Source organism: Pan paniscus, chromosome 20 (assembly GCF_029289425.2).
Source record: "Pan paniscus chromosome 20, NHGRI_mPanPan1-v2.0_pri, whole genome shotgun sequence".
Taxonomy (NCBI): domain Eukaryota; kingdom Metazoa; phylum Chordata; class Mammalia; order Primates; family Hominidae; genus Pan; species Pan paniscus.
In genome coordinates, this window is record NC_073269.2 from 54,071,263 (window position 1) to 54,097,147 (window position 25,885).

The following is a 25,885-nucleotide window of genomic DNA, read 5'->3' on the forward strand; positions in this document are numbered from 1 at the left end:
AGACCAGTGTCTTATTCTTCTCTTTTTCAGATATGTGGGTTGGTTGTTGTTATCCTATTTCTGTCCCAACATTGTATCATGATATGTTGGGGAAAAGGACTAAAATGTGTATTTTTAGTTCAGAAGTCTCCAAATAAGGATAGTACAAAGGTTGACTTGATGCGGATCGCAAGATCCTAATGCTGTGTCCCGATGAGATTTGGGCACTCTTGGGATGTTGGCTAGATTGACTTGCATGTGGAAGAAACATGAATAATAGTGATGAACAGGTGGGCTGTGATTATTTTGGTTATTGTTTACCAAATACTCTTCTCCTCTTCCTACCATGAGCAGAATTTACTTCCCTGTCCTATTAATAGTGGACCTGTTCATGTGCCGTGATGTGGCAATGGGATGTTAGCAGGATGGATACAAGCGGTCATTTTAAATGTGTTTCTTCAGTCTTTGTGCTTCTGCCTTTAGTCATGAGAAGAGGATGGCTCAGATAGTCGCTCCTTATGGGAGGATAAAAAATCTGCATCTCGGAGCCAAACTAAGCCTAAATCAGACAAATCCTAGCTGACCCATGATTGCATGGTTACAAAAATAATGCTTACTATTTTGAGGGTGGTTTGTTATGCAGCAGCATTGTGAATAGCTAACTGATACAGGGAGAAAAATATGGTGGTGGCACCAATGGATTCAGCAGTGGCAACTTCCTGACTTCTGAACCACAGCCATGGTGTTGGGATCTCTAAAGCATTATCACTGGGAGCGTCCCTGCTTTGGCTCTTCCTACCTTTCCAGTGATTTTGTGAGCCACTAATTCTCTGTATTTTATCGTTTAATTAATTAATTAATTATTTTTGAGATGGGGTCTTGCTCTGTCTTCCAGGCTGGAGTGCAGTGGCATGATCTCTCGGCTCACTGCAACTTCCGCCTCTTGGGTTCAAGCGATTCTCCTGCCTCAGCCTCCGGAGTAGCTGGGATTACGGCGCATGCCACCAAGCCCAGCTAGTTTTCGTATTTTTAGTAGAGATGGGGTTTCACCATGTTGGCCAGGCTGGTCTCGAATTTCTGACCTCAGGTGATGTGCCCGCCTCGGCCTCCCAAAGTGCTGGGATGACAGGCGTGAGGCACCACACCCAGCCTGTATTCTGTCTTTTAAAATAAAGAGATTTTATTGTCTGCACAGACTCATGAAAGGTCTTCTTTGACCGAATCCCTCTCATTTTTTATAGTATAGCCACATTTCTCTTGTTCTAGTCCTCAATATGCCACACCTGTTCCTGCATTAGGAACTTTGACTTGATGTTCTCACTGTCCCCAGATAACCTTTCACTGGATCTTCACATAGCTGGCCTACCAATCTGAAACAGACTGTCTGTCACTTAATATTTTATTACCCTAATTTTTAGCATAGCATCCATTCATACTAAATTCCTTTCTTATTAATTGAGGGCATTCCTAAGAACACGCGTCTTGTTTTATTGTGCAAGAAGGAGATTTATAATAACATTAATATCTGTTACCAATTTGTCTTGTTCATTGTCAAAGCCTTGGAAATATAATTTGAATAAAAAGGTTTTGGAATACTGAAAAGTCTTTAGAAATTTTTGTTCAGTCCTATGTTCATAGTCTTTGAAGAAAAAGTTATCATTCTGACTGTTTTTCATACTTGTTCATCTGCTTCGCTGGTTGTAATTGATGTCTCTGCATTCCTAAACAAGATAAATACCTGGGGTTTGCTCTATTAAATTGGAAGATAATTGGCACTTTCCTCGTCTTCAACATGTGTAAACAGTGAGTGGAATCTAAAATCTGCTAGATTTCACAATTTAACAAGGGAGTGGTGTTAAAAGTCTTACCTCATTTAGGTTGACAGACTGAATGCTTGATTCCAGTTGTCCCATGCTAACCTTGATATTCTTTTTTTTTTTTTTTTAACTTTTAGGTTCAGGATACATGTGCAGGTTTATTATACAGGTAAATTGTGTGTCACAGGGCTTTGGCGCACATATTATTTCATCACCAACATAATAAACATAGTGCTTTGTAGGTAATTTTTGTATCATCTCCCTCCTGCCACTCTCCACCATCCAGTGGGCCCTGGTGTCTGTTGTTCTTTTCTTTTCTCCATGTGTTCTCAATGCTCAGCTCCCACTTATAAGTGACAGCATGCAGTATTTGGTATTCTGTTCCTGCATTAGTTTGCTTATAACCTTGATATAGTTACGTGAACCAAATATCTTACTGTATTCTTTAAGGTAGTTATATAGAGCTGGATTTTAAATAGAAATTGGAAATAGAAAATTCTTCACCATGGTTACCTCGGATGTGTGGAATTAGAATATTGAAGCTGAGGTGGAGAGAGTGTTTATTTTAATATATTAAAATAGCATAGTATTTCTTTTTAATGTAATTTTTAAAAAATTAAAAAATTCCCAGTTTTATTTCCTTCCTATATATGCGTGTGTGTGTGTGTGTGTGTACACACACACACATCCCCACCCCCACCCCCACACGTACGTAATTGAGAGCATACCCAGATTTGGTAAATAAGTCTTCCTATAATAATGTAGACGGCCGGGCGCGGTGGCTCACGCCTGTAATCCCAGCACTTTGGGAGGTCGAGGCGGGCGGATCACGAAGTCAGGAGATCGAGATCATCCTGGCTAACACGGTGAAACCCCGTCTCTTCTAAAAATACAAAAAATTAGCCGGGCGTGGTGGCGGGCGCCTGTAGTCCCAGCTACTCAGGAGGCTGAGGCAGGAGAATGGCGTGAACCCGGGAGGCGGAGCTTGCAGTGAGCTGAGATTGCACCACTGCACTCCAGCCTGGGTGTCAGAGCGAGACTCTGTCTCAAAAAAAAAAATAAAATAAAATAAAAATAAATAATAATGTAGGCAGTAACATGCCAGAGACAGTAGTTTTTACACGATTCTGTGTTTTTCATAAAAAATTTGGAATATTTTACTCACTTCTAGGGAACAGTCTCCTGTCATTTTATTGGTACCATCTCATCAATCACCAGCACGCTCAATTAATTCATTTTAGGACAACTCATACATCTCTGTGGTCCTTCCACTTCCATGGGGATCCATATGTGTGCACACAAACACATACACTTTTCATTCATAACGACAATAAAAAGTACAGCTCCCATTTTATTCTGCAAATATTTTGAGGTTAAGAGAAAGGGGAAGCTGGTTGAAATTCTGGTTCAGCATTTGAGAGTTGCTGGTTGCTACAACAGTTGGTTGTTGAGAGATTGGACCCTTCCATTCAGCCAAAAAAGAAAGATAATGTTTGCCTGGATATTATTGGGTATTACAAGAGAAATAAGCAAGCGAAGTACACGCGGGGAGGGCGCCATCTTGTTCTTGTTCCCGCCACTGCTCTGACGCAGCAAGAAGAAGTCAAAATCAGTTGGGGCTTCCAATCTACTGAGCCTCTCCCTGCTTCTCCTTTCATTCACTGCCATCTTTTCTTTGCTGTTTGTTCACTTCTGGCTCCACGTTTATCCTTATGATCTTTCTTTTGCACATACTCTATCCTTAGCACTCTGTTCTTCTCCCACACCCACCAAACACCCACTTGGAAATAAACCCAAACATGGCCCTTCTCAGTGTGATCCCATGAGCAGGTATAGCTGTGGTGAAATCTCATAATTTAGTTTGGTGGGATTACAAACTCATGTTCCCCAGCCATGCTGAGTGCTATCTGCATGCACCTCCCGGCTCACTCTCCACCCCTCATTCTGCTCTGAGCTCCTTTCCCTTTGCTTTCTACTTGGGCTTGACCAATGGGATGCACTGGCAGGAGATTAAAGGGAAGAAGGTTGAGGTATTAATTCCCTTGGCTCCCATGGATTGGTCACTTCCACAGCCACTTTCTCTCTCTCTCTCTCTTTTTTTTTTTTTTTTTTTTTTTTTGAGATGGAGTCTTGCTCTGTCACCCAGGCTGGAGTGCAATTGCACGATCTCGGCTCAATGCAACCTCCACCTCCCGGGTTCAAGCGATTCTCCTGCCTCGGCCTCCCAAGTAGCTGGGATTATAGGTGCCGGCCACCACGCCTGGCTAATTGTTGTATTTTTAGTAGAGACAGGGTTTCGCCGTGTTGGCTGGGCTGGTCTCAAACTCCTTACCTCAGGTGATCCTCCTGCCTCAGCTTCCCAAAGTGCTGGGATTACAGGCGTGAGCCACTGTGCCCGGCCTCTCTCTTTTCTACCCGACCCTCTCTCCTCCCTCCTTTCCATTCTCTCCTATTCTGTCTCTCGCTTGCTCTCCATCTCTGTCCTTTTTCTTCCTCCCTTGCTCTCCCACGCTCTCAATTCCAGGAATTTCTCTTCCCCTCACTGTTTAGGTATTGCTCTTACTATCCCTGAATACTGCACTATTATCTATAGTTTCCAGTTTCCTCTAACTACCCAATTTGAGCGTGCAGTAAGCTTCCTGACTGACACATTAACCTCAAGCAAACCCCCTACACTAGCCAGACGTCTTCCAACATTTCTCTGGTCACCTCACTCTCCACTCTCTTCAATGACCATGACACACCTACCCCACTATACCCATCCCTCTCATTGTCACAAGATTACTTTTCCTACTACTTTCCTGATAAAATACAATTAAAAAAAACTCTCTCACATATGAATCCCCTCAAATCTACAAATCTGCTTATATCCACATGCACTTACGTTTTCTTATACCTCGTAACAATGGAAGACCAGTTTCTACTGAAGGTGACTCCACTCCCTCCTCCTGGGATCATCCCATCTCTTCCTTTTTTCTCTGGGCCTTCTATCAGATATTTCCTCTCTACTATTCTTTGTTATTTTCTTTCATGTTTTTTTCCTTTTGAGATGAGGTCTTGCTATGTTGCCCAGGCTAGTCTCGAACTCCAGGGCTCAAGCAATCCTTCTGCCTCTGCCTCCCAAAGTGCTGGGATTACAGGCGTCAGCCACTGCTCCTGGCCTCTATAATCAAATTGGATTGTATCCAGATTCTGCTTACCGAACGATGCTCTGTGGCTTCTCTTTGGACTTAGCCAGCTCTCAAGTGCTGGCTTGCCCACTGCCTGGCTCCCAGGGCACTCACCATGGACCAGCCCCAGTGGCTTTCCCTCACTTTGTACAGTGCACCCATCTTTGTTGCCCTTGTTCGTGTGGTTCATATCTGACCCTTTTTAAACCTCACTCTGATACTTTATCTCCACACCTGTATTCCTACCTCAGGTATCACCTCAGTTATCACTTTTTTTCTGTTTTAGAAATATTCTTTATTAAGGTAATGCTTTTTTTTTTTTTTTTTGAGACGGAGTCTCGCTCTGTCGCCCAGGCTGGAGTGCAGCGGTGCGATCTCGGCTCACTGCAAGCTCCGCCTCCCGGGTTCACGCCATTCTCCTGCCTCAGCCTCCTGAGTAGCTGGGACTACAGGCACCCGCCACCACGCCCGGGTAATTTTTTGTATTTTTAGAAGAGACAGGGTTTCACCGTGTTAGCCAGGATGGTCTCGATCTCCTGACCTCGTGATCCGCCCGCCTCGACCTCCCAAAGTGCTGGGATTACAGGCGTGAGCCACTGTGCCCAGCCAAGGTAATGCATTTTTAATACACGTTATTTTTTAGAGCAGTTTTAAGTCACAGAAAAATTGAGTAGTAGGTATAAAAATTTCCATGTACACCTAGCCACCGTGTTATCAATATCCTCCACCAGAGTGGAACATTTGTTACAACTGATGAATCTACATTGACACATCACTATCACCCAAAATCCATAAGCTTATTTTACTTCATTTATTTTATTTTAGAGGTGGGTCTCTCTTTCATCACAACTCAATGCAACCTTGAACTCTTGAACTCAGGTGATTCTCCTGCCTCAGCTTCCCGAGTAGCTGAGACTACAAGTGTGTGCCACCATGCCTAGTTACATTTTTAAATTTTTTCTTTTGTAGAAACGGGGTCTTGCTATGTTGGTCCAGGCTGGTCTTGAACTTCTGGCCTCAAGCAGTCCTTCCTTTTTGGCCTCCCAAAGAGCTGGGATTATGGGCATAAGCCACCACGCCTACCCCATAGACTTAATTTTTAAAAGGGACTAATTTTACACGGTTAGCAATTAAAGTGCTGAGGCTAAACTACAGATTTCCATATTAAAACCCCATAATCCTTAATCAAAAACCTCTACTTATTTATAGTTAGATCACCTTCAACTCACATCCCAGAAAAAAAAAAAAAACCCTCTCTAATGAGAAAGGGTTCTTTCCAAGGAGAATGATTAGACGTCTTCATCCCCCTCCCCTGGTAAATCTCACCATCATTCACAGTATTTCCAAATTTGGTCCTTGTTAAAATTCTTCGTCAGTGAACACCATTTTTTCCCAAATGCTTCCCCATCATCAGTACACTCCCAGTAGATCAAGCGTCTGTACCAGAAGGGAAATACACAGTTTGCAAAATCTGCAGAGGAGGAAGAGGAAGAAGCAGAGTAAGAAACCTTTCTAGTTTGCACCCACCTCCACCACACCATGCACACACATGCACACATATGCACACACGTGCATGCACGTGAACAAATGTGCACACATACACATGCACACTCACACAGACATACATGTATGCACACTCGTGCGCTCACACACACGCGCAAATACACACTTTTGCTTCCTATTCAGTATCATCTGCTCTGCCCTATTTCACCAAAGGCACATGGGAACAATATTGGTGGGGGATTCAGATCCCACCTTACTTTGATGTTCTACTAAAAAGATTCTTTTCAAAATAATGTGGTTGAAATGCTCATAACATATCTATGGTGCAATGTGATTTTTATATCGTCAGAAATCGAACATCCTTTATTTTCACAACTTAATTGGCTATGGATTGTATTTTCAGAACCCTCTTGTGTTTTGCCTCAGATCCCAGCCTCAGAGACCAAGATTACTGCTCTGAGGTATTTAGAAACAGGACACTCACCTTCTGCACTGCAAAACTTCCAGTATCCTGCGTAGGTCTTGTTTAACGAGCACCACTTGTGTCTTGCCTTGGACTTGATGCAGTCATAGTATGTTCCATTTTTATAGTGGAATGGAAAGACACACTCCCCATCTAGAGAAAACAAAATTCTTCCTCTGTTTCTGGGTGTGTTAGGAGAGAGGTTATCAAGCGACTGTCTTCCTAGGCGCTGTTGCCCTTTGAAATCAGAGTCATTGGCTGTGGCTGTAGTAAATGTTATTGTACCACTCAATAGCAGAGCTTTGGCTCTCTAATGACAAAGCTCTTTTGTTTTATATTCCTGCCCCTGCCCTACTTCTTTTCCAGGTTATAAACAGTCTCAAAATTTTGCTTAGCATTTGCCCCAGTTTCAGAAATCTCTCCTAAGCATAGAAACATAAATGTGGGCATTTATCTACCCAACAATTCTTCCCCCCTGCCCCTGGATCTCTTATTTTTACCTCTTTCCATCATCTCTCTTTCTCTCCCTCTCCCATACAACTATACATGTGTGTATGTGTGTCACCTGGGTATATCTATGTTGTATGGTTTTATATATATACTTATATATGTTATATGGTTTTGTATATATGCTGTATGGTTAATACAGGATATATATATATAGTTATATGTGCATACACACATACAGGCACACATACATAATTTTTTGCTACCCTTCAAAATGAATCATATTTTATACTTGAGTTTCTGACTTAACACATCACAGAAATCTTCTTAAAGTGATTGTGTAGCTCTAACTTCTTCATGGTTCACTGCAGCCTTATCCTCCTGGGCTCAAGCAATCCTCCCACCTCAACCTCTGGAGTAGCTGGGACTGCAGGTGCGTGCTACCATGCCCAGTTAATTTTTAAATTTTTTGTAGAGATGAGATCTCACTATGTTGGCCAGGGTGGTCTCAAACTCCTGAGCTCAAGCATCCTCCTGCCTCGGCTTCCAAAAATGCTGGGATTACAGTCATGAGCCGCTGAGTCCGGCCTTAACTTCTTTCTAATGCTGATTCATGTTCTGTGATATGGATTCACCACAATTTATTCAGTATTTCCACATTCAGATTTTTCCTACTGTAAATAGAGCTGTAGTAAACATTTCACATATTTAAGTCCTTATGTATTGAAGCATTTGTTTCTATAGAATCCCCAAAGCAAGGTTGCAAGGACACAATGTATATACAATTTTAACATTGATGAATATTGCTTTGTCAAAGGAAAATGGCAATTAGTCTTTCCCACCAATTGTGCTCCTTTACCTGAATTTTCATTAGCACGAAGCATTTACACACTTTAGAAATGTTTACCTGTATTACAGAAGATTTCTGCCTTGCTTTAAAAGATCTACTGGTCTTTAGACCATACATACATTTTCCATTTTCTTCTTAAATTAAACAATTTTGTTCCTTTTACATTTAAAATTTGATTAAGCTAGAATTTAGTTTTGTATATGATGCCAAAGGGCAATGCAACTTTATTTTCTTTCAAACATATTTAGTAATGACAGATCGATGATGAAATAAATCACCTGTACATTTAAACAATCATGTTTAAAACCATGGATTATTCTAATATATCCTGGGATCCATTCTATATTTTCTATAAAGTTTCTTGAAATTATTAGAGAGGTAAGGAAGCATGGTGGTAAAATGAGCAGGCTCTGGAGCCAGCAAGCATCACAAAATATTTCTTCTTTTCTTCTCTCCTCTTCTCCTCCTCCTTCTTCTTCCTCTTCTTCTTCCTTCCTCCCTCCTCCTCCTCCTCCTCTTCCTTCTATTTTTCTAGGCTGATTCCATGTTGTTTATATTACAATATTTTAGTATGTCTACATATCTGATGAGAAAATATTTCTCTACTACAGCACTTTGTTCATACTTCTAATTATTATTGGATGTTTTTTCTATATAAGTTTTAAAATCTATTATTTCCTGTTAGATTGGCAGAAATTAAAGAGTAGACACATTTAGTGCTGATGAAAGTTCAGAGTGACTTCTGTACCTCTGTTTTCTTTATCTGTTCATGAGGCACTTATGTTACATTTTATATAAGGAGAAAAAATGATTTTTTTTACTGGAAAAACATTACTGATTTCCCCACTTTTACAAAATTAAAAGAAAATATACATTAATAATCAAAGTTTTCTGATTGACTTACCTTTAACTTCTGGAAAATGAGTTATAGTTTCTGAAAAATAAAATTTAGAGCTGACATTTATTTCACTATTATTAGGCTTTAAAATGGGCTCTTATGTAAAATAAAATTAAATAAAAATGTTAGTTTAGGAAAAAGTGATATTGTTATGGCATTATGTTTTCCATCCAAGAACATGGCATCGGCTCTTTTTCAAAATGTATTTTTTTGCTCTTCAATATGATTTTCTTATTTATTCTATATAAATCCTACACATTTCTCACAAATTTAATTCCAAAGTGCTTTTTTTTGGTCACTGATGTTAAACAGAATGTTTTCCATTTCCATCAATGTCCAGTTGGTTCTTACCAGTATAGAGAAAAACTATTGACTGTTGTATGTTTATCTTGCATCCAGCCACATAGCCATATTACTTTATTAAAACTAATAATTTTTATTCACGTTCTTAGGGATTTAAGGTATACAATCATAAAATAATTTTGCCTGTTATTTTATATAGATTTTTTCCTTTCTACAATATCACTTATGTTAGAATCTAAAATAGTGTTAATGTAACACCCCTGTGCTTTCCTGGTTTTAATTGGAATGACACTTAGATTAAGAATGTTTATTTCAGCATGATTAGTATTAGATTAAAAAATAAGAATTAATTAAAAAATATTAATCCCTGAGGGAATTTTAAAATGAAATTGGCTTTATAATATCAAGTAGGCATTAATAAAGATGAGTATATAAATAGATATGGAAAAATTTGTACTTCATTTTTAGGTGGCAAAAGGCACTTTCTATTTCATTCTTTTCCATAATACTTGATTTTTGCTAAAAATCACATTATGAAGTTACATGTAATGACATGTTTAATCACCCAAAAGTAAAATTAACAGTAAAATTATGATTTATCTCCTCTTCTTCTTTCTTTCTTTTTTTTTTTTTTTTTTTTTGAGACTGTCACCCAGGCTGGAGTGCTGTGGCGTGATCTCGGCTCACTGCAAGCTCCGCCTCCTGGGTTCACGCCATTCTCTTGCCTCAGCCTCGGGAGTAGCTAGGACTACAGGCACCCGCCACCATGCCCAGCTAATTTTTTATAGTTTTTTAGTAGAGACGGGGTTTCACCTTGTTAGCCAGGATGGTCTCGATCTCCTGACCTCGTGATCTCCCTGCCTCGGCCTCCCAAAGTGCTGGGACTCTTCTTATTTTTTCTTAACATTTTTAACATGAAATTTACTTTATATATAAGTACATAAAATAGTAATCTTTAATGAAAAGTATGATTTCTTACCAGGAAAGGGAATACTCAATGGTTTCACATTTTATTGCAAAAATTTGAAAAGAAACGCTAATAAAAGTTTTTTGATCAACTCACCCACAGTTGATGATAATTCATCTGAAAAACACAATTTTGAACAAATATTTATGTCACTTTAAAATAAAAGAGATGAAAGGATTTCACCAATTTCTATTCTAGTAAGAATAATACTATTTTGAAAGTTAGGCATCAAAGTTCAATAGAGCTTATTTTTAGTAGTGTGATTGTGGGTGATTTCTTACTTTCCTTTTGCTTTAATTGTATTTTTCAAATATTATTAAAGGATAGGAATGATTAAAATTATTTTTAAAACAAAAAATTCAGCAGGCAAAGGAAATGATTTACTTTTCTCACATTTTTCTGTAAAATAAACCACTTCATGATAGGTTTCTGATATGGAACACTACAGGTTTTTATTTCTGTCACCACTTCTCACTGAATACCTGAATTCTACTATTAGAGATTCATGTCTTTGGAGTTGCCACTTTCAAAATGGAAACCTCTTCCTCTAGGAGGGAAAAATAAGAATGATACCTCTGAGGTATGTAGGAAATGCAAATAAATGCTCTGAACATCTTCTCTATCCTGGGCACTATATTTTATTTAACTTATCAGAACAATTTTGTGAGGCAGGCATTGTTTCCATCATCTTAGAGACAAAGTTCAGAAATGTTAGGTTCCATTAAATTTAAAAAGTTAAGCATATGGCAATTCAATTCGAATCCCCCCGGAGGGGTTGGTTCAGTAGGAAGTAACGGCCCAAACCCTGGCACAGGCTCGACCACTTACCAACCATCTGCCCTCAGTTTACTCTGCTGTAAAATGGAGAGAGAACATTAGGATGTCAAGTCCTCCCCAGTTTGAATATCCTAATATTCTTGGAATGGAGGAAACTGCCTGATAGCTTTACTTTTTTTTTCTTAAAGCAGCATTTTTCAACCATTGTTCCTTCATGAGCCATTCAACCTGTAATATTTACCTCCCCCTCCTTAGAACTTGAATTTTTTGTTTTGTTACTTTGCATGGTTCCTGATGAAGTGATTTTAGGCAAAGGCTATTTGATTTAAAACCAGCATGTTTTAGTTAAATATTACATAACTGTTACAAAGTTCATTTAATTGAGGCTTTAAGAACAGTCATAACTTTAGGATGAAATACAACATAGAATGAATTGTAGAATAAATATAGAGTGAAAAATTTGATTTTTTCCCAAATAGCCCGTAATAGATGATGCTTAATAACCATTAAGATGATGTCAGATAGAAAAGCACAATTTACCAACAAGTAAATTTACAAATGTCATGTTTGGTTAAGAGAACATCCACGTACTATAATGTAATTAGCAGATATCTCTCATATTAAAGCATTATAACTCGACATATTCTGTGTTCATAACTAGTTCATCAAATTTGTGGATTACACTTGAAAGAGCAATGACTTAATTTTTTATTTTTTGAAAAGATTTTTGCAAAAGCAATGATGTTAATTCTGAATTTGTTGCGTATATTTCATTTATTACTGACGATTTTGCTATTTGCTCGTGTTTATTCATTCCACAAGTTTGTTTTTCAGCTAAATTGTCCTGGCTGCCATTGTGGCTTGAAAGTAAAACGTTTTTCCTTAGGCACATCTTATTTAAGAAACAGTCATAATGGACCAGCACAATGGTTCACAAGCTTTGTTGCATATTAGAATCACCAGCTGAGTTTTTAAAAACCCAGATCCCTTCCACTTCTGGGTATATATACAAAATAATTTAAAGCAGAGACTCAAAGAAATATTTGTAAACCCATGTTCATGGTAGCATTATTCATAATAGCCAAAAGGTGGAAAGAACCCACATGTCCGTGAGCAAATGAGTAAATAAACAAAATATGGTAGACACATACAATGGAGTAGTATTCAGCATTAAAAAGGAACAAAATTTGAATAGATGCCACCACATGGATGCACTTTGAAAATACTAGGTTAAGTAAAATAAGCCAGACACAAAAAGACAAATATTATATGATTCTACTTATATGAGGTAACTAGAATAGTCAAATACATAGAGACAAAAAGCAGAATGGTGGTTGTTAGGAGCTGGAGGGAGGGAGGAATGGGGAGTTATTATTTAATGGGTGCAGAGTTTCAGGTTGGGACAATGAAAAGGCTCTGGAGATGGATTGCATAATTTGAATGCATTGAATGCCACTGAACTGTGCACTGGTTCCAGTATACAGGGAAGATCTCACGATGAAGGGATCTGCATTTATTCAGCCAGTCCATCAACCCACTCATGTAGACAACAAATATGGATTGAATGACTACTATGTGCCCAGCCTAGTGCTAGGTTCTGAGCTATCCAAAAAGGGAGTGGCTGAAATGGTAGACTCTGGACTACAGAAACCATGAGATTCAGGTGGGAATCCAAGATCAATGGACTCATCAGGAGTTAAGCTTGTCTTTCTCTGAAATATGGGGATTATAATTGTTTCTACTTCCTGGATTTGTTGGATTCATTCAGTATGCATTCCATAGTGAAACTATTAGGAAATGGATTTTGGTTTTGAGGACCATCATAGGCCTGATTTCATGAATGGGGAGATACAGACGAGCGAGTCCAACATAGCCTGTCTGCTAAGCACTATGATCTTAGAACAGATATCACCAGGTAAGCATCAGAATGCAACATCCCCATATCATAAACACAGTGCACCATCCTCGGTGCTATAAAATTATGAGTCCCCACTCAAATGTCCCACTCTGATTAACACCAGAAATTCTGCCATCCACCTGGTGGATCATTTGTTCTGAATGTTGTGATGTTATGTTTCAAAAAATACCTTGCAAGTACAATGCAACTGCGAAGCAAGTGGACTACAAAATGAAGCCGGTCACTTTGTGAAAGATGCAAGAATGTATGAATTTAATGACAGTGATACAACAAAGTTAAAAAGAGCACATATTGTGACTCCATAAGGGCTTTGAAGAGAATTTTTTTTTTTTTGACACGGAGTCTCACTCTGTCACCCAGGCTGGAGTGTAGTGGCATGATCTCGGCTCACTGCTACCTCTGCCTCCTGGGTTCCAGGGAGTCTTCTGCCTCTGCCTCCCAAGTAGCTGGGACTACAGGTGTGCACCACCACCTGTATTTTTACTTGGCTAATTCTTGTATTTTTAGTAGAGACAGGGTTTTGCCATGTTGGTCAGGCTGGTCCCAAACTCCTGACCTCAGGTGATCCACCCACCTCGGCCTCCCAAAGTGCTGGGATTACAGGTGTGAGCCACCGTGCCTGGCTTGAAGAAAAAAAAAAAAAAAATATATATATATATAATATAAATATATATAATATGTATATTATACATAAAATATAAATATATATAGTATATATTTTTAAATTCAAAGGATTAAGAAGGGCCCCTAAAAATTAATATAGTCCTAGAATTAGTCTTAGAATACTTATACAAAACTGGCTTTCTTTATGACCCTTTGAGGAAAGCGTAGAATGGAAGAAGACAAAGCTATGCACTGGAAAATCGTAACAATTTTGTCAGGAAAGTCCTGCATCCCAATTCTTTTCATTCTCAAGAATTCACCTTTGGTCATAATTCAAGCTAAATTCTGTTATAATATATAAGGTTTTAAAAATACCCTTATTTGAAATAAAAATGAGTCTCATTTTTTCAGTTAAACCCAAATCGAAATTGTTTTATGCAGCCATAACAAAGAACAAAATCATGTCCTTTTTAGCAACATGGATGCAGCTGGAGGCCATTAGCCTAAGCAAATTAGTGCAGAAACAGAAAACCAAATACCACATGTTCTCACTTATAAGTGGGAACTAAACATTGGGTGCACAGGGACACAAAGATGGGAACAATAGACACTGGGGATTACAAAAGTGGGGAGGTAAGGAGGGGACCCAGGCTTGGAAACTACCTATTGATGGCCGGGTGCAGTGGCTCATGCCTGTAATCCCAGCACTTTGGGAGGCTGAGGTGGACTGATCATGAGGTCAGGAGTTCAAGACCAGCCTGGCCAACATGATGAAATCCCGTCTCTACTAAAAATTAGCCGGACATGGTGGTGGGCACCTGTAATCCCAGCTACTCGGGAGGCTGAGGCAGGAGAATCGCTTGAACCTGGGAGGCAGAGGTTGCAGTGAGCCAAGATCGCACCACTGCACTCCAGTCTGGGCAATACAAGACTCTGTCTGAAAAAAAAAAAAAAGAAAAAAGAAAAAGAAAACTACCTACTGGGCACTATGTTCATTATTTGGGTGATGGCTTCAATTGAATCCCAAACCTCACCATTTATGCAACATACTCATGTAACAAATCTGCACATGTACCCCCTGCATCTAAAATAAAATTTTTTAAAAGAAAAATCTTTTGAAAGAAGCCAGAGGGGGGGAAAATACCTTACCTGTAGAGAAGCAAAGATAAGAATTATGTCCAACTTCTTTCCAGAAACCATGAAGATAAGAATGAAGCATTTACAGTGTTGAGAGAAAAAAAAATCTTCAATCTAGAATTCCGTACCCGGCAAAATTATTCTTCAGAAGTGAAGGAGAAAGAAAGACAAAGATTCTCAGACAAACAAACATTGAGGGAATTTGCTACCAGAAAACCTGCCTTGAAAGAAATGTTTAAAGTTCTTCAGAGATATAAAGAGAGGAAGCACATTAGAAAAAGAGTAAGTAGGCCCGGCATGGTGGCTCACACCTGTAATCCCAGCACTATGGGAGGCCAAGGCGGGCAGATCACCTGAGGTCAGGAGTTCGAGACCAGCCTGGCCAACATGGTGAAACCCTGTCTCTACTAAAAATACAAAAATTAGCTGGGCATGGTGGTGTGCGCCTGTAATCCCAGCTACTCAGGCAGCTGAGGCAGGAGAATCACTTGAACCTGGGACGTGGAGGTTGCAGTGAGCTGAGATCACACCACTACACTCCAGCCTGAGTGACAGGGCAAGACTTTGTCTAGAAAAAAAAAAAGGAAAAGAATAAGTGAATGTAAATAAAATGAAAGCATGTGAAATGTGTTCAGGAGCTTATGAAGTCCCCTGAACCCAATCACTTTTCCAGAGGATGAGCAGTGAATTTCAGCATCGTCAACAGCATATATTGGCATTCCTGCAGTTGCCCGCAGGAGGATATAGTTTATCAGACTTTATTCTTCCAAGCTATGGAGCCCCAGAGGAGGGAGGAGGCTGGGGAAGCTGGTCGAACAGACTAGGGAAAAAAAGCTGCAGTCGCCTCCCTATCGTGGGGAATTGCTGTAGCCTGCTACATGGTAGTCCTATGATCCTAACTTGGCCAAGATTCTTGTTTGGGTTTCAAGAGCTGGGTCAGGAGTCTTCCCAAAGGGCTGCACTTGCTGTTCCATTCTATGTTCAATGGAATACAGCACAAGATAGAAGACAAAACTTATGAATCTAGAGAATGTCAGAAGGCCTGGAAGAGCACTGATGAAGAGCAATAACAATGAATGGGGAGGAGTTGGGGTCCTTGGGTACCAAACCATGGGAGGCTCATCCCCCAGACAGGAGAGCCGCGTGGCCTCTGTGATTGCTTCTTCCTTGGTTTTGTGCTGTAGAATTTTACTGGTCAGGCATGGTGATTTACGCTTGTAATCCCAGCACTTTTGGAGGCTGAGCCAGGAGGACTGCTTGAACCCAGGAGTTCGAGACCAGCCTGGGCAACATAGCAAGACCCCATCTCTGCAATAAATAAAGACACAAAAATTAGCTGGGCATGGTGGCATGCACCTGTAGTCCCAGCTACTTGGGAGGCTGAGGCAAGAGGATCACTTGAGCCTGGGAGGTCAAGACTGCAGTGAGCCGTGATTGTGCCACTGCACTCCAGCCTGGGTGACAGAATGAGACCCTATCTAAAAAAAAAAAAAGAAAGAAAAAAAAAATCTAGACAAAGTACCATAGACTGTTTGGTCTAGAGCAATAGACATTTATTGTCTCACAGATCTGGAGGCCAGAAGGCCAAAATGCCAGGGTTGGTTCCTTCTTAGGAGCTCAGAGGCAGAAACTATTCCATGCCTCTCTCCTTGCTTTTGGTGGCTGCTGGCAAGCTGTGGCATTCTGTGGCTTGTGGCAGCATCGCTTTAATCTCTTCTTGTGACTATGCGTGCTTGTCTTCTCTGTGTGTGTCTGTTTCCTCTTCTTATAAAGATACCAATCATTGGATTAGGGCCAACCCGTATCCATTGTGACTGCATCTTAATTACCGACATCTGCAAAGACCTATTTCAAATACAGTCATATTCACAGATCTCTGGTAAACATGAATTCTGGAAGGACACTATGCAATGCAACCCCAGACAGTGAGGATGAAGACGAAGAATTTGAGTGTCACTAGGCAATACAGTTTGTGGAGGCTAAAACACCTCTGTCTTGGATGCTAATTCACCGTGTTGGTTTCTGATTAACCCCGTTCTCGGGATGTCCCTAAAATTTCTATTTTATCTACTGTTCTTTGTGTAAGAACATGTACTACATGTACTTATTTTTTTTTTTTTTTTTTTGGAGACAGAATCTCACTCTGTCACCCAGGTTGGAGTACAGTGGCGCTGTCATAGCTCACTGCAGCCTTGACTTCCCAGGCTCAAGTGATTCTCTTGCCTCAGCCTCCCAAGTAGCTGGAACTACAGGCACACACTACCATAGCTGGCTAATTTTCAAAAGTTGCTGTAGAGACTAGGTCCCACTATGTTTCCCAGGCTGGTCTCGAATTCCTGGGCTCAAGCAATCCTCCCACCTTGAACTATGCATGGCCAGAGCATGTCTGTACTATTGATCCTGCCCTTAGGTCAAAACAACCTTGATCAAAGAACCTTTAGGCAGGGCTGGGTGTGGTGGCTCACAGCACTTTGGAAGGCGGAGGTGGGCAGATCGCTTGAGCTCAGGAGTTTGAGACCTGCCTGGGCAACTTGGCGAAATCTTATCTCTACCAAAATTACAAAAAAATTAGATGGGCATGGTGGTGTGCTCCTGTGGTCCCCGTACTGGGAGGCCGAGTTGGAGGATTAATTACTTCAGTCCCGGGAGGTGGAGGTTGCAGTGAGCTGAGATCACGCCGCTGCACTCCAGCCTGGGTGACAGAGTGAGACCTTGTCTCAAAAACAAATAAAATAAAATAAAAATAAAAATTACAAAATCAGAAAAATTTTAAAAATTAAAAAAGAGAAAATCTTGCAGTTTTCAGTAACATGGATGAACCTGGAGGACATTATGCTAAGTGAACCAAACCAGTCACAGAAGGACAAATATTGCACGATTCCACGTGTATGAGAAGTTTAAAGTAGTTAAACTCACTCTGTGATTATCGACTACTAAATCCAAACCCTTATCCTGCCTCTTTAATACTGTAATAGTACTTTTGGTACTGTAATAGTAGTAATAATGACATAATGATAGCAGTTCTGTTCTGAGCGTCATGCATGCTAACCCATTTAATCTTCCAGCAATGCTGGGAGGCAAAAAGAATCATGATCCTCCTGTTTCAGATGTGGGAACTTATAGACATCCAGGACTCAAAGTCTTGCTCGAGGCCACAGGCTAAGCTTGGTTGGAACCCGGAGATGCTGGAGGGAAAACTGGTCTCCTGAGCTTGCCAGGAGCAGAGTCGAGTGGGACAGAGGAGGCGAGAGGAGCCTTCAGTTCTTGGTGAGTGGGGGTGCATGAGAGCTCTTAGCCATGGTTCCTCCTCATCCTCTTTAAATAATAATGGCTCTTGCAATGCAAGATTCACATTTTAGCCCAAACCTTTGTTGACATCAAACGATCGGTTGGCGGGCAGTCCTACCGCACCAAAGCCTGAACTGGCAAAAGTGAAAACCCCAGAGTTCTCGGTGCACGAAGCATGTCCAGGTCTACACACCTGGACAGTTCTCCCCACAAGGGACCCCACTCCCATGTAATCCCTTAGACAACCCATCAACTTGGAATAGTAATTACATGTTGGACATGGCAAATTCCTAGCCCTGGAAAAAGATCACTCAATCAAGTCCTTTGTGAAGTCTTGCCAATTCAATTATTTTTTCTTTTTCAGGCTAGGCGTATAGCTGATTTAGCATGTGCCACACACATGGTCTGTTTCCTCTTCTGTCTTCCCACTAGATCGTGCACTAGTGGGAAGAGGTGGGGGTGCATATCGCATGCTCATGAGTGGAGACGCTCATGCTATTTAGTCTCTGCATCCTGTGTATCTAGCAAACCTATCATGTCACCGTTTTATTATTATTATTATTATTTTATTTTTTTTTATTATTTTTTTTTTGAGATGGAGTCTTGCTCTTGTTGCCCAGGCTGGAGTGCAATGGCATGATCTCAGGTCACTGCAACCTCTGCCTCTTGGGTTCAAGTGATTCTCCTGCCTCAGCCTCCTGAGTAGCTGGGATTATAGGCACCTGCCACCATGCCCGGCTAATTGTTGTATTTTTAGTAGAGACGGGGTTTCACCATGTTGGCCAGGCTGGTCTTGAACTCCTGACCTTGTGATCTGCCCGCCTCGGCCTCCCAAAGTGCTGGGATTACAGGTGTGAGCCACGGCACCCAGTCTGTCACTGCTTCTAAAACGTCAAAATGTAGTGCTCCTCTGATGAGGATGAGGAGGAACCATAGCTGAGAGCTCTCATACATCCCCATTCATCAAGAACTGGGACTCCCTTCACCTCCTCTGTCCCACTTGACTGCTCCTGGCAAGCTCAGGAGTCCAGATTTCCCTCCAGCATCTCTGGGTTCCAACGAAGCTTAGCCTATGGCCTCCAGCAAGACTTTGAGCCCTAGATGTCTGTGAGTTCCCACCTTCCCCTTATTTGTGATGACATCTTATTATCTGCAAGCCGGATTGCTGTGGGGACCCAGTTGTTATTGTCTGTATTGAATTCGACCACCATCAAAAACTTGCAGTTTGCTACTCAGTAGCTCAAAAGAAACTCTTAAGAGACAATAGGCTGGGTGCGGTGGCTCCTGCCTATAATCCCAGCACTTTGGGAGGCTGAGGTGGGTGGATCACCAAAGGTCAGGAGTTCGAGACCAGCCTGGCCAACATGGTGGAACCTGGTCTCTACTAAAAATACAAAAATTAGCTGGGCATGGTGGCACGTGCCTTTAGTCCCAGCTACTCGGGAGGCTGAGGCAGGAGAATTGCTCGAATCTGGGAGGCTGAGGTTGCGGTGAGCTGAGATCATGCCACTGCACTCCAGTCTGGGTGACAGAGCAAGACTCCATCTCAAAAAAAAAAAAAACAGAGAGACAATAAGTCCAGGAGGCAGATGCTTGCAAAGGAGAGAGAGGGAGATAGTGAATAGGCAACAGTTCTGCAGATCAAAAGTAGACTAGCACCACATCATTTAAAATACAGGCTAACGAGCCCGGGGCCCATGAGTTTTTATTCTCTGATGCATTATTAAGAGAAATGCTTCATCAGTAAGGCTCTGAATAGCACAAGTATTATGTGGAAAAATATGACATCCATAAATTAGGAGACCAGACATTGACAGCGGAGAAGCTTTAGGATCGTCTTAATTTGCCTTTTCCCACTTATCTATATTCCTTTTTATATATCTACAAACATGATGTCTGATTTAAAAAAAAAAAAACCTGTGGCCAAGTACAGTGTTATTTTTCAGTAAGTATAAAATAATTCTAGTGGATAAGAAAGCAGTGGTCATAGTTACATTGGGAGTATATTTTCTTTTCTGTTCTTTAAAAAAAAAAAAAGCAAGCAGTGTTATTTTTTTTTAATGCAAAGATGTCCTGAAGAATACTTAAAAGAAATATCTGCAAGATCATTCTTCTTGGTCATTCCACAAAAAATTGTTTTTGAAACTATGCTTAGTCCTCATCAAACGTTATCAGATGCATCCATAGTGAAGTCCCTTCTTATTTTTCTATTTCGCTTCATAATTGTTACAGGCAACACCACTTTGGAAAAGGAATAAAATCGACTTTATGAAAATTAGTCTCATTTTCAAAACCTCTGCAGGAGGCATTTAAAATCTCCTAGCATGAAGGGAGGAGACACATGGTTTTCAAGTAACATGTCACTAGGATTTTCCAATTTACATTCTTAGTCTTTCATTATTTTATTAGCCGAACTTTCTTATTTTTTAAAAAATCTTTACCCATGGATTGTGTTTCTGACGTGAAAGGGAGAGTATGTTTTTCTTTCTTAAGGTACCTAAAGCAAGGGAGACTGTTGCCCTCCATGGCGACTGGGATTTGATTACATACAGCAGCCAATGTGCAGGACTCCGTCCCAGCCAGGGTCACCTGTCTCCTCACCTTCTTCCAGAACGTTGAATAGAGCGCCGACCACACCACCGACCACACCGTGAATCAGGCAGACCCAAACCAGCAGGAGCCCCATGTGCCGGGCCATGCTCCTGTCAGACACTCGTGGTCGACCAGCTGATGTCCAAGATTTTATAGCCCCTGGAACTAACCACAACCACTTCCCCTCCCTGTCCCTCCTCTCTTTCCCTCCTCCCCACTTCTTCCTTGTCCCTCTCCTTTTTCACCTTCTCCTCCTCCTTCTTTTTCTCCCTTCTCCTTCTCCTCTCCTCCTCCTCATTCTTTTTCTCCCTTCTCCTTCTCCTCCTTCCTTTCCTCCTCCTTCTTCTTCTCTTCCCTCCTCCTCCTCCTTCCCCTCCTCCTCCTTCGTCTGCTCCTCCTCCCCCTCCTCCTCTTCCTCCTCTTTCTCCCCTCCTCCTCTCTTCCTCCTTCTTCCTACTCTCCCTCATTCCCCTCCTTCTCTCCCTCCTCCTCTTCCTTCTTCACCTCCTCCCCCTTCCTCCCCCTCCTTTCCCTCTTTCTCCCCTCCTCCTCCTTCCTCTCTTCCTCCTCTTCCCTCTTCCACCTCCTTCCCTGCCTCTTCTCCCTCCTCCTCCTTCCCCTCTTCCCCTTCCTCCTCTTCTTTCATCTTTCATCCCCACCTTCTCCCTCCTTCGTTGCTCTCACTCTGCTCCAAAGTTAAGCCATCTACCTTGCATAGGAAGAAATATAGAAAAAGAAATACTTAAAATAACAGGGAAGATGCAAGCTGAGGAATTTCGCGTCGTTTCCACGAAGAGAAGCATCAGGGAGCCCATGGGCAGTCACAGGTTTCCCGGTATCTCAGATCTTCCTGGTCTTTGTCAGCCAGGGCTCAAGAATCCCCTGGAGAGGCCCAGGGAGGCTTCTTGGAAAAGCAGGTTTGCTTCCCTAATATAAGCACCTTTGTTGATGCTCCACAAACCTTCAGTGTGGGCCACTGTTCTCTGGAGGCCCTTGGTGATTAACCTAATGGGCTGCAGATGGCTTTGAAGTTCTGAGGAACAAGCGGTGCAGCCTTATGGACACCTACATTTCCAACTATGAAATAAATAAATAAATAAAAGTATTAAAAAAAGAAAAATCAGATTAATCATGAATTCTGAAACACAACGTGTTCTTAGTTACTGTTCCTTTTTTTTTTTGAGACAGAATTTTGCTCTGGTTGCCTAGGCTGTAGTGCAATGGTGCAATCTTGGCTCACTGCAACCTCCGACTCACAGGTTCGAGCGATTCTCCTGCCTCACCCTCCCGGGTAAATGGGATTACAGAAGCCTGCCACTACGTCTGGCTAATTTTTGTATTTTTAGTAGAGACAGGGTTTCACCATGTTGGTCAGGCTGATCTCAAACAAGGTGATCCACCTGCCTTGGCCTCCCAAAGTGCTGGGATTACAGGCGTGAGCCACCACACCTGGCCCTTAGTTACTATTCTTAGAAGAGGGGCTGGGCACAGTGGCTCACGTCTGCAATCCCAGTGCTTTGGGAGGTTAAGGTAGGGGGATCATTTGCAACCAGGAGTTTGAGACCAGCCTGGGAAACATAATGAGACCCCCCATCTCTACAAAAAAAAAAATTGACGAATTAGCCGAGCATGGTGGCATGTGCCTGTTGTCCCAGCCCTTTGGGAGGTTGACGTAGGAGGATTGTTTGAGCCCAGGAGTTTGAGACCAGCCTGGGAAACATAATGAGACCCCCCATCTCTACAAAAAAAAAAATTGACGAATTAGCCGAGCATGGTGGCATGTGCCTGTTGTCCCAGCACTTTGGGAGGTTGAGGTAGGAGGATCGTTTGAACCCAGGAGTTTGAGGCTGCCAGGAGCTATCATCGCACCATTGCACTCTAGCCTGGGCAACAGAGTGAGACCCTGTCTCAGAAAAAAATTGTGGAAAACGGGCTATCTTTTCATCTCCATTTTTTTTTTCTCAGTAAGATGGAATTTCCTTTGGAAAACAGTGTCAAAAGAAAGCCCTCCCCCCAACTAAACTGTCAAAAATGTCAGCAACTATCAAATTAGAAACTCTTATGAAATAAAAGCCTATCCAAGACTTTAAAAATACCTTTGAGGAATCCTAGTTTTTGGAAATGACTGTTGCCTTCACTTATTTCTAACAATTCTTTTTTCTTTTCTTTTTTTTTTTTCTTTCTTTTCTTTTTTTTTTTTTTACCTGGAGTCTCGCTCTGTTTCCCAGGCTGGAGTGCGGTAGCGTGATCTTGGCTCACTGAAACCTCCACCTCCTGAGTTCAAGCGATTCTCCTGCCTCAGCCTCCCAAGCAGGTGGGACCAGAGGCGTGTGCCAGCAGACCCAGCTAATTTTTGTATTTTTACAAAAATACAAAAAATATTTTTTTTGGGGTGTGCTGGGGTGTGCCAGCAGACCCCAGCAGAGATGGGGTTTCACCATGTTGGCCAGGCTGGTCTTGAATTCCTGACCTCAGGTGATCCACCGGCCTCGGCCTCCCAAAGTGCTGGGATTACAGGCATGAGCTACTGTGCCTGGCACCTCTTTCCTTCTTGTTTGAACATCTTTTACAGATCTTGATTATAGTCTACAACATAATGGGTGGTCTCTGGCACACTGCCTTTTTGCTATTATTATTGATACTTTATGAAGACCAAGTGTGCTAAGACATTGTACATTTGCGGAGCCACCCATTCTCCCCTTTAACATCTTTGTTTCATGTCACTCTTCACTGCATTGCATGTCATCAGTTTCCCATTCTGCAAGTATTTCTTCAATCAGTTTCCCTTTATTATTAGCCATACGAGATCCAAAAATCCCTTAGCAGGTTAATGTGGACTGGGTGCAGTGGCTCATGCCTGTAATCCCAGCACTTTAGGAGGCCAAGGTGGGTAGATCACCTGAGGCCAGGAATTTGACACTAGCCTGGCCAACCTGGTGAAACCCTGTCTCTCCTAAAAAATACAAAAATTAGCTGGGTGTGGTGGCATGTGTCTGTGGTCCCAGCTACTTGGGAGGCTGAGGTAGGAGAATTGCTTGAACCTGGGAGGCAGAGGTTGCTGTGAGCTGAGATCATGCCACTGCACTGTAGCCTGGGTGACAAAGCGAAACTCCATCCTCTGGCTCAAAAAAAAAAAAAAAAAAAAAGCAGCAGCAGCAGGTTGATGGAAGAAGAGAAAGGGAAAGAGAGGAAAACACACACACACAAACCCATCAATATATAGTGAGACATTCAAACAGAAAGAGAGACACTGAGCAAAACCCAAAGACAGAGAAAGAGCTTCAAAGAGGAAGGAAAAGGAGGCAAGGACAGAGGGAGAAAGAGAGAGGGGAGTGGAGAGATGGTGAAAGAGAGACTGAGGAAGACAGTGACAGGGAGGGCCAGAGAGACAGCCAGCGAAAAGAGGTGAAGGCAGACAGACAGAGAAGTCAGGGCAGAGGAGGCTGCCATGTGAGAAACCCCCAGCCTGCGAGCCTCTTATTCTGAAAACACCCACGCCTGGAACATGAGGATGCAGCACCAAAGAATCAATAAAACGAAGAGCCCCAGACACGCTGACTCAAGCCCTACTCTCCCCAACAATTTGCTGTATGAGGTTCAGTAAGTCCCTGAGCCTAGCTGTGCCTCGATTCCCTTATCTGTAAAACCAAGGAGTCATACTAGGGTCAGCTGTAACATGTGGCCAACTCTGAAAGATCCCAAGAGAAGGCTTGTGGACTTCTTCACAAAATCCCAGGATGGTGGAGAATCATTTAAAAATGACGGCCTGTACTCCCAGCACTTTGCAGGGCTGAGGCAGGTGGATCACCTGAGGCCAGGGGTTCAAGACAAGCTTGGCCAACATGGTGAAACCCTGTCTCTATTAGAAATACAAAAATTAGCTGGGCGTGGTGGTGGGCACCTGTAATCCCAGCTACTCAGGAGGCTGAGGCAGGAGAATCGCTTGAACCCAGGAGGTGGAGGTGACAGTGAGCCGAGATCACGGCTTTGTACTCCAGCCTGGATGGTAGAGTGAGACCTTGTCTCAAAAATAAAATAAAATAAAATAAAATAAAATAAAATAAAATAAAATAAAATAAAATAAAATAAAATGACGTATTTTAGAAGGCTAGTTTCAATTATTCCATGCTTGCCTTTTCACTAGAAAATTCTAGGGCTTGGCCGGGCACGGTGGCTCATGCCTGTAATCCTAGCACTTTCGGAGGCTGAGGTGGGCAGATCACCTGAGGACGGGAGTTCGAGACCAGCCTGCCCAACATGGAGAAACCCCGTCTCTACTAAAAGTACAAAATTAGCTGGGTGTGGTGGCGCATGCCTGTAATCCCAGCTACTCGGGAGGCTGAGGCAGGAGAAAGGCTTGAACCTGGGAGGTGGAGGTTGTGGTAAGCCAAGATCACACCATTGCACTCCAGCCTGAGCAACAGAGCAAAATTCTATCTAAAAAAAAAAAAAAAAAAAAAAGAAAGAAAGAAAAGAAAAGAAAATAGTAGGGCTTTTTCATTGTTCAGCTGAAACCTCTCCAGCTCCTCATAGCTGAATTTCTGGGAACGTTCCCTCCTCTGTTCATTGATATTCTTGTCCCTGACCCCAGCCCCCGCAAGGCCCCGTCCATGTACACTTGACTGAATTTTATGGGCCTCATGGATATGCATGGGCTTATCTCCAGACATCATAAATTAACCACAGCTGATCTCATCCAAACTGTCTTCTGACAGTAACCACTGGTGAAGAACCCTCCTTTGAGAAGCTGCCGTTGTGTCCTACAGACAGGCTGGGGCCAAAGCCATTCAACCAATCCCCAGATAATCCAGAGCTCTTGGGAGCAGAACCTTAAAGAGAGATCGTGGAGAGAGCCAGGGCCCAGAAGAACTCTCTCAAAGGTACATTTTGACCCGGAAACTTGGGAGGGTATGACAACTGGGGTCTTAGGGCCCCCATAGCAAAGAAGGAAGGTCTAGAGCATCATGGTGCACTAGAAATATAATACGAGCCACATAAATCATTGTAAGTTTTATAGCAGAAGCACTTTAAAAAAGTAAGAAGAGTGCAATTTATTTTAATAACATGTTCTGTGGAATCCATGTATATCTAAACGATTATCATTTCAACACATAATGAATACAAATAATCATTAATGAGATACTTTACATTTTTTCCCTATACTTTGTCTTCA

The 25,885-nt window shown here is 41.9% G+C and overlaps 1 protein-coding gene across 1 annotated transcript; it reads right to left on the bottom strand.

Moving 5' to 3' along the window:
• Positions 1-6,291: 6,291 nt before the first annotated feature.
• Positions 6,292-25,700, bottom strand: BSPH1 (binder of sperm protein homolog 1). The gene is made up of 5 exons (XM_034945634.3): positions 21,455-25,700; positions 10,494-10,514; positions 9,134-9,163; positions 6,954-7,085; positions 6,292-6,437 (listed from the first exon to the last, which is right to left on the bottom strand). The coding sequence occupies exons 1-5, from the start codon at positions 21,525-21,527 to the stop codon at positions 6,295-6,297; spliced, it is 399 nt and encodes a 132-aa protein (XP_034801525.1). The 5' UTR covers positions 21,528-25,700; the 3' UTR covers positions 6,292-6,294.
• Between the last annotated feature and the right edge of the window lie 185 nt (positions 25,701-25,885).